Raw genomic sequence first — 9181 nt, 5'->3', positions numbered from 1 at the left:
AGATCAGAGAGCCAGCAGCTTCATTAATCAAGCTAAGCAGACCGGGGGGGCCGGCCTCTGCCAGCTGGGCCCCGCTTCTCAGAGCAGTACTTCAGACTGTTCCACCTCCCGCCCTGGCAACAGAGACCGGGGTTTCTGGCAGCCTCTCTCTGTCTTGGTGGCAGAAGGAGTATGTCTAGCCAAGTCTGCCTTTCTCTTTTATCCTGAATTCGTAGAAAATAATTGGCAAGCCCTGATTTCCAAGAAGGTGAAGATAACAGTACATCAGTCTGCTGTCTGCCCAGACTGCCCGCTTTACCTGCTGCAGGCCACTGGGCCTGTAAGCTGACAGATATGTCAAAGATCAAGGTCCTGGGTGTCAGAGGATGGCACCGCACACACTCAGGCCTGGGGGGAAGCCCATCTGGGGCCTGTGTGTTAGGGGATGGGCGGTGGTTGAGCAAATCCTGGCATCCCAGCCTCTCCCCTCCTGCTTCTCCACCTCCCTCCTTACCTAAGAAGCGCAGATTTTGTGCAGTGACAAGGAAAGAGAACATTCAGTGCCAGTCTTTTAATTACAATTGCTTCCGGCTGCTGGCATCCATGCCAAATGGCCACACAGAGATGTTTTGTCATACCACAAAGCCAAGAGGGGCCAGTCTGTGGTGCGGGCACTCGCACCTGGTGAGGGTGAAGCTGTGCTCCTGTGCCTGCTGGGGGAGGGCTGGGCCCCGGTTACTTCACAGGGCACCAGCGGCTGGCCTGTGCAGCCTGGGCGTTAGGGAGACGGTAGACCAGCTGGAAATGCCTGCTGGGACTCTTAGGACAGACTCCAGGAAAGGCTGGTAATTAAGTAGGAGAGGAGTCTTTGGGAAGAAGGCCAGCCTCTGCAAGGGTGATGGGGGTGGATGGTGCCGTGGGTTTTGCCAGGTGAGGGGGCACAATGATAGTCTTGCCCACAACACTTTACAAAGCGCTTTCTACTTTCTTCGGCATGCTTCATGTTCGCATCAGTCCTGCTTAGGGTACACAGCTCAGAGAAGGAAAGTGACTTCCTCAGAGTCAGACACAAAACCAGGACTGAAGCTGGCCACACACCATGTCCAGCAGTGGGGGCTGGTGCCCTGGGAGCAGAGGGACAGCCCAGCCAGGGAGCAGCAGCCCAGGCCTGCTCGCTCAGGGCAGCACCGTGGTGACGCTGGTGAGCACCACGTGCTCGGAGACTCTGGAGACGGACCACCGGCTCTGCAAGGACAGGGACTTGTGGCTGGCAGCGGAGCGGGGGCTGGGGGCCCTCAGCGAGCCGCAGGGACCCGGGCTAGGCAGGCAGCAGGAGAAGGCCGCCTTGAACTGTTCCCGGAATTTGCCTTTGTTGGGAGACAGAAGACCCAGCTATAAGGAGACAGCAGCAAGACAGGGCCCGGGGCCCACGAAGTCCCCCTCCCCCCCACAGCCAGCCCAGCGGCCAGGCTACTCGTCACTGCCAGGGACAAAGGACTGAGGCCCGGAGCAGGTTCCCAAGGAGAAATGCAATTTTCATCTAATTCCTTGACTGCGCTCTGGCTCTGCGCCCCGGCTCAAAACGTGGTGTCTGGCTCCAGAGCCTCAGGTCACCTCTTCCCTCCTTGGCATGCAGGTGCAGGGCTCACCCACCACCTGTGGCAAGGCTTTCCCCATCTCTGCCCCTCGAGGCAAAACAACAGCAGTACTGGGTGCCCCCGTGAACCCCCCCAGGCCACACCAGCCCCGGGAGAGCTTGAATGCCTTCTGCTCACTGGACAGCCCTGGACAGGTAGGGCGTGTACCTGAGGCCACCTGGAGAGAGCCCTTGGGCTCACTCCAAAGCCCTGTGTGCCTTCAAGGAGGAGTGAGCGGAGAAGTGGGGTTGGGTGGGCTCGCACGGCCACCTTGCTCAGCAGATGGAGACCAGGGAGACATTTCCCCGGGAATTAGAGGAAGGGTCATGCTTGACTGTCCTGCAAGCCTCACTGGGGCCCGGCCCAGCACACTGCAGGCACCCAGTGAGGCGCAGAGGAGGGCGCTCTGAGCGGCCGCCTGACGTGTGGGGCTGCAGGGTTCCACTCCCTGTCCCCTCCTTGGCTGGAGCCAGCGCGAGCCTTTGTTAGTAATTCTTCAGTCTCAGTGATGGGTAGGGCAGTGACCCCTGCTACTATTCTCTAGCCTTTCAACCTTTTCTCAAAGATGATTTGTGTTCTGGCTTGAACACCTGCATCGCTTCTTTAAGACTAATCCACAGCCAGCGGTCTGGTGACACACATCTGCTGAGCCCCGCCAGGGTAGGGGGGCAGGGGCATACTCCCCCAGTGGGAACTCTGGGCGGTAGAGAGGGGGCCTGGGGTGGGAGGGTAGGGGGGCAGGGGCATACTCCCCCAGTGGGAACTCTGGGCGGTAGAGAGGGGGCCTGGGGTGGGGTGGGAGGGGCTGGGATGCTTGGTCTTCCAGAGAGAGTGAGAGGGCTGGTGCTGGAGGCAGGTAGACATAGGGGTGACCCCCAGATTCTGACCACTGCCAATGTGTGGCTTCCTGGCCCTGGGCTGCCTCTGCGGGTGCCCTCCCGTACCCCTGATGCCTCAGTTCTGCGGTCATGCCTCTGGCAGGGTCTCTCTCTGGGGAACATGACTCCTGCCTTGTTTACCAGACAGGAGCTGATTGCAGGGCAGGGCACGGCCAGGGCGGAGGCCGGCCCAGCCCCTGCTCCTCCACTCGTTCACTGGTGCAAAATTCCCAAAATTGTGCTTTTGGGTGCTGGACAGCCTTTCCCCGTCCTGTTACCAGGGTGACCTGTCTCCAGGAGTCACCAGAGCAGGGTCATGACCCTCAGGGGAAGCAGGTTTACCCTCCCCCACCACCTGGTATCCTCACTGGGGGTGAGGAGGCTGTGCCCACGTGGGCTCAGCCACGGCGTCCCCTGCCCGCTCACCGCTGAGGAAGTTGTAGATGATGGGGTTGGCAGCGCTATTGGCATACACCAGCCAGTGGGAGAAGGTGAAGCAGGCGTAGACGGCCTCCCGGTCGCTGGCCTGGCGGAACATCCCGAACACCCTAGGACCGGGCGGGAGGACAATGGGACACGGCGGGCTCACCACCCACCCGCCCCTTCCTGGGCCTCTGGGGTCTCGCAAGTTTCAGGCTCTCGGACACAGAGAACATAAGCAAGTAGTCATCGCTGCCAGGTCTGCCCTCCTGGGGCTGCCATTCACTTTCTAGTCCATTCACAGCAACGTAAGTCAGAGACACCAGCATTTTTTCAGTTAGAGAAACAAACTCAGGCAAGTAAAGCAACACAGGGCCGCCCTGGTGGTGCAGCGGGTTAAGCACAGCACTGTGAATCAGCCGCAGCCACTGCAGCACCAGTTCAATTCCTGGCCCTGGTGGCGACCCGCATGGCACAGTGGACCTCTCCTGACCCGCCCGCTACACCCCTCAGCAGTGCACTTCGGTCCATCTGCCTCTTCTGCTCCCCACTCTGTCTCTGGTGAATCCTCTCACCACTCCAGCCCCTGCACCTCTGGCCTGTACCCCAGTTCTTATATGCATAAATAAATAAAACCTTAAAAAAAAAAAGTAAAGCAACACACCCAAGGTCACACAGACAGCAAGTGTTATAATACCCAAGGTTATAACACAAGCCACGCTGTGACTGACTCTGCTCTTCCTCCCTCCGCTCCGGTGACTGGAGGCTGTGCCGCAGTGGCTGCAGGGCCCGGTCCCGCCCTTCCTGCCCTTCCTGCCTCAGCTCACATGTCACTTCCTTTTTTTTTTTTTTTTTTAAAGATTTATTTATACATTCAGAACTGGGGTACAGGCCAGAGGTACAGGGGCAGTGAGAGGACTCATCCAGGACAGAATGGGGAGCAGAACAGGCAGACTGACTGAAATACACCGCTGAGGGGAGCAGCGGGCAGGTCAGGAGAGGTCTGCGCACATGTGGGTCACCTCAGGGCAGGCGGGGATGGAACTCATGCGGAAGTGGCTTTAGCTTCTTCTTGCTGTGCTTTAACCCGCTGCGCCACCAGGGAGGGCCCCACTTCCTCTTTTTTAGCCATTGTATCTAGTAAGAAAGCCCACCAATCCCTGTCATTGCCATGCTCTCTTCTCTTCCCTATTTTTTCATAGCTACTATCACCACCCAAGGTTATTATCTGAAGAAGTCGTTCTCCTATCTGCAGGGGATAAGTTCTGAGACCCCCAGTGGAAGCCTGAAGAGGAGAGAGTGGGGAGTCCTCTGCCCCCCGCATACATACATACCTACAGCAGAGGTTAATTTATAAACTAGGCCCAATAAAAGGTTAACAATAATCAATAACGAAATAGAAAAAATCTAACAGTATACTGTAATAAAAGTCAGACAAATCTGGTCTCTCAAAATATGTTACTGTACGTAATATTTTCAGGCTGCCATTGACTGTGAGTCACTGAAACTGCGGATAAAGGAGGACAACTGTGAATTTCTTTCTCCCATCTGGGACTTTGTCTTGGACACAGTTCTCTGTGTTCCCAGGCTCTATAATCTGTCGACTGGGTGAATGAATGGATGGATGATGGATGGATGATGGGATGATGGATGGATGGATGGATGGATGGATGGATGGATGGATGGATGGATGATGGATGGATGATGGGATGATGGATGATGGATGGATGGATGGATGATAGATGGATGATGGATGGATGGATGTTCACAGCAGAAGGCCTGACTGTTATGAAGAGACTGAGGCTCACAGAAGCAAAATGGCCCACCCTGAGCTCACACTGCGGCTGAAAAAGAAGCAGATCTGTCTCCAAAGAAGAGAGAACTGCTTCCACAGCCTTCCAGCCCTCGCCGCGACCCGTGGCTCACCGCTTGAGGACGTTGAGGACACTGATGGGCAGGTAGCAGAGGGCGAAGACCAGCAGCACCACCATCAGCATCTTGGCCGTCTTCCTCCGCGCGCGCATCTGCTTCACCTCAGCCAGGAAGGCGCGCGCCCGCGGCTGGGGCTCTGCGCGAGGGCCCTGCGCCTGGCCCTCCAGCTGCGCGGAGGGCCTCTTCCAGTTCCGCACCAGAGCCGAGGTGGTGCCGGGGATCTGCCCACACACAGAGACAGCAGCGGTGGCGCGCGCCCCTGGAGCTTGGTTCTCCAATGCTGCGCCCTGTTCCCAGGCAGGCCCTGGGGCAGGGTGGAGGTGGACGAGGGGCTGACCCCTGGGAAGGGAAGGAGCCTCAAACTCCTGATACCACCAACACTCTGTACTTGAGGGTCCACACAGTGTTCATTTTGCACTAGCTCCTGGCGAGGCCCCTCACAACATGCCCCTGGAGGAGGAATTCTGGGCCTGCACTTATACTTGGGGCAACTGAAACTGGGGACACTCGACACCCCAGGCTACAGCCACCCAACGGTCCATCTATCCTCTTCAATCACCACCTCCACCTTTGGGGTTGGTGTGGGGGTCAGTTGTGTCACCCTGGCACATGCCTTACTGTGGCCTGGGCGGGGGGTGAGCAGGTGGACAGCATGGAATGGTCTGGCCCACAGCCCAGAGCCCGCAGACGTTGGCACACAGAGACTTAGGGCAGTTGCGGGCTCCCGGAGCAGCCACGGTGCCCTCAAGGCCTGTTCCACCACCCTGAATCACCCCACAACACAGGTCTATGAGGCTAGGGTTCAGGAAACTTGGGTCTTAGGCCAGCTCAGCCATTCAGGAGCTACGTGGCCTTAGTCACCTCACCTTCCTTCTTGTGTCTGTAAGATGACAGTGGCTCCTGCCACTTGACTGGGGGCTGTGCTGAGCAGATGGCAGGTGCTGGTGGTCTGAGAATGGGCCGGGAAGGGCCCCAGGGTCTGGGTGTGATCCGGTCCATCTCTGCTGCCCAACACCCTGCATGGCTGGGGTCGGGGCTGGGCTCTCTGTGGGGTGGGAGTGACACCCTAGGGTGTGGGTGACAGTCCTGAGCCGGGCGTGTCCTGGCCTGCTTCTCTCACAGAGCTGGGCACTAACGCAGAACTCACGCCCACTGGGCCTGTGGTTAACACTCTCCACCTCCTCACCCAAAGACCCCACAAAGCCTGTTGTGGGGTCCAGGCAGCACCTGGACCCGGAGCGGCTCTGCCACTCACTGGCTTCGCCAAGCGAGCTGGCCTTGCTCTGCACTTAGCAAGTGGGTGACGCGGCTGCTTTTGTTAGATAGGTGTGAGGACGCTGCATATGAGGTGCCTGATTTGAGGCACAACACAGAGCTGCTACTGTTGCTGGGGCAGTCAACTGAGCTCTAAACCCCGCTGAATCTTAAACTCTGAACTTATGCGCACAGGCTGAAGGACATGGAGGAAGCTGCTTGGCCTGTCTGGGCCTCAGTCTTCTCGTATGTTAAGGTGGGACAATAGGTGGTAGTTAAGAGGCTGAGAGCCTAGCAGGGAGTGACTGCTATAACACATGGCTGCTGTGGAGATTACAGCGCTGCTAGTTAGATTTTGCCCCCAGGGTCGGCATCGGCACCTTTGGCCTTGAGCCAGACATGTCCGTGAGCCTGCCCCTCCCCAGCAGCAGCCGGCATGGCATGTTCTGAAGGCAGAGGACTGTCTACTCTCCTACCCGCTCCCAGCCAGACGGTGCTACCAGCGTAGGTCTTACCTGGCGGCCCCAGAGCTTGCGGAAGATCTGGAAATAGGCCATGGCCATGAGGCCCAGTGGGGCCAGGTAGGTGACGATAAAGAAGCAGCTGTGGTAGATCTTGGGGTAGAGATCATCTGCAGGGACCAAGAGATGCAGGCACTGGGTCCGGCCTGGGAGCCCACAGCCTACCCTGCTTCTCATGGCCACCCTGCCCCAACTGCTATGACCTGGGGGCACCTGGGCTCCGTACAGGTATCCCTGCAGAGAATTGCTGAAGCTGGCCCACCTGGGGCGTGGTCATCCTGGAGGGGGTCCTTGCAGAAGTCTACCCTGGAGAAGGGACCCACTGTGGAGGTATTCCTGCTAACCTCCCCACAAATGCTTGCCCTAAGGGTGTGTGCCCCGGAAGCGCCCACCTCAGGCATGCCTGCCCAAGCCTCCCACCATTACCTGCCCAGCGTTCATCACAGACAGAAAAGAGCCGGGTGCGGTTGGCCAGCTCGGGGAGCACACTGCTGCATTCCATGACAGCAGCCTGGGGCACCATGACGGCCAGTGACACGGTCCAGATGCCCAGGATAGAGCCACGGGCGCGCCGGGCCGTGCTCTTGAACAACAGCGGGTGGCAGATGGCGTACCAGCGATCCAGGGCGATGAAGCTGAGAGTCAGCACTGCCACCGACACGGACACAGCCTGCCCGGTGAGGACACAGCGTCAGTCCTCTTGGGGGGCCCCCTAGAGATTGGGGGAGGGGCGAGGAGGTCTCACAGCCCAGAAATACCAGGCAGCCAGTAAATCCTGACTCCACCACTAACTGGCTCTCAGATTTGGGCAAAACACTCACCCTCTCTGATCCTCATCTGCAGAATGGGAACATATCATCCACCTGGCAGGATTCTTGTGAGAATAAATAAAATCACGGCTGGAGAATGTACAACTTGAGACCTGGCACATGGTAAGTGTTCCTGAGTATGAATAATAACTTACATGTATGGGACCTACTACGTGCTGTTCTCAGTCTCACAACGACCCTGTGTGCTGGGCACTCTTACCCCATGTCACGGGCAGGGAAACTGAGGCAGAGAAAGGTCAAATGATTCGCCCAAGGTAAATTCCCTCGCCTGCCTGTCCTATTCTCAGGGTTGCCAGTTGAGATGACAGCCTGAAATACAAGACGCGCTTCTCTGGGTCCTTGGCTGCTATTCCTTTCCCAAGTTGTTAAGGAAAATGCCCTCATTCTGGGAGGCAGGGATGAGTCTAGGCCAGAAGTGGGCATTGCCTCCAGCAGTGCTCCCAGGCTCTGGGGTACAGAGCACTTGAGAGGCCACTGGCCCCATGTGTACATCCTGGTCCAGACCACTGCCCAGAGGGAAGGCCCCTGTCAGGAATGGAAGGGAGGGGACTCTTTCAGCAAGCACCTCCGGCCCTCTGGGGTCAGGGAGCAGGTCCAGCGTGCATTTGTGTCTGTCACTGCTCCATGTGCTGGAGACTGTCTCTGTGTCTGCTCTTGGACGTGTCCAAGCACCTCTGAGTATGTAGGGCTGTGTCTGTCCTGGAGTTGGGCCTGGTGACTTGTCCTCGTGACAGGAGTTGATGACATGACAGAGATACTGAGCCTGTCTGAAAGGCAAGTCTGAGGGTCGCTGAGACTCACGCGAGTCAAGGATTTCTGTCCTTGGCGTGATGGGGGGTGGGGGGCGGTGGATGAGCCGCGCCTGCGCAGAGCTCACCTGTAGATAGGGGATGACCTTGCAGAGAGCATGGCCGAAGAGCCAGGACTCGGTGATGTCTACCAGCAGGCTGGCCGGCAGGCAGATGGCTGTCACCAGCACGTCAGCCAGGGACAGGTTGACAATGAAGTAGTTGGTGACGGTTCTCATGTGGTGGTTCCGCCACACCGCCAGGCAGACTGCAGGGAACAGGGAGGAGGTGAAGCCACGCCCACCCACCCTCGGGCTCCTCCCCCACGCTACCTAGAAAGCCGGAGGGAGGGGCCAAGTGGGGGGCAGGGAAACCACCCGACGCGGGACCTACCCAGCGAGTTGCCCACCAGGGCCACGAGGAACACGGCCACATAGGCTGCGATGAGGACCCACTCGTATTGCTTGGGGTACAGGTAATCGCGCCACAGGTAGCGGAGAAACTCGTCATCGTAGTCAGGGGGCGCCGGGGACGGTTCCCCGCTGCCGTTGGGGGCCCCTGTCTGGGCCCCAAGGGTAACAGAGGGCTCCATGAGCTCAAAAGCCAAGGCACCTGGGGAGCATTCTGGGGGACGGGGAGCCCCGGCGAGGCCTCAGGCAGCTTTCCTTAGGAGACCCAGAGCCTTGGACCCAGGCCTGAGGGGCCCCAGCCCCAGCCTCCTGAAGGGAGAGTGGCGGAGAGAAAGGACGGAAACATCAGGGCTTGTGCCAGACAATGTGCATATGAGCCTGCTCCTAATTCTCGCAGTCCTGCGGGTTACGGTGAACCTGAAACTGACAGGGAAAGGCAAACCTGACTTTGATTCAGATTTCCTACAAGTTGCTGTCGGGTAACTTACCGCGCCCCTTTCAGCCTCAGTTTCCCCTTCTATCCAAGGGAGTA

At 58.2% G+C, this 9181-nt stretch overlaps 1 protein-coding gene across 1 annotated transcript; it reads right to left on the bottom strand.

The window, feature by feature from the left end:
• Nucleotides 1-1024: 1024 nt before the first annotated feature.
• Nucleotides 1025-8968, bottom strand: HCRTR1 (hypocretin (orexin) receptor 1). The gene is made up of 7 exons (XM_004678726.1): nucleotides 8633-8968; nucleotides 8329-8507; nucleotides 7048-7291; nucleotides 6616-6731; nucleotides 4841-5067; nucleotides 2921-3042; nucleotides 1025-1346 (listed from the first exon to the last, which is right to left on the bottom strand). Exons 1-7 carry the CDS (start codon nucleotides 8829-8831, stop codon nucleotides 1156-1158), a joined length of 1278 nt encoding a protein of 425 aa, XP_004678783.1. The 5' UTR covers nucleotides 8832-8968; the 3' UTR covers nucleotides 1025-1155.
• Nucleotides 8969-9181: the final 213 nt, after the last annotated feature.

The sequence above is a fragment of the Condylura cristata genome, unplaced genomic scaffold (assembly GCF_000260355.1).
Source record: "Condylura cristata isolate star-nosed mole 26May11 unplaced genomic scaffold, ConCri1.0 scaffold00008, whole genome shotgun sequence".
Lineage (NCBI taxonomy): Eukaryota > Metazoa > Chordata > Mammalia > Eulipotyphla > Talpidae > Condylura > Condylura cristata.
This window is presented reverse-complemented; position numbering and strand designations above follow the sequence as displayed.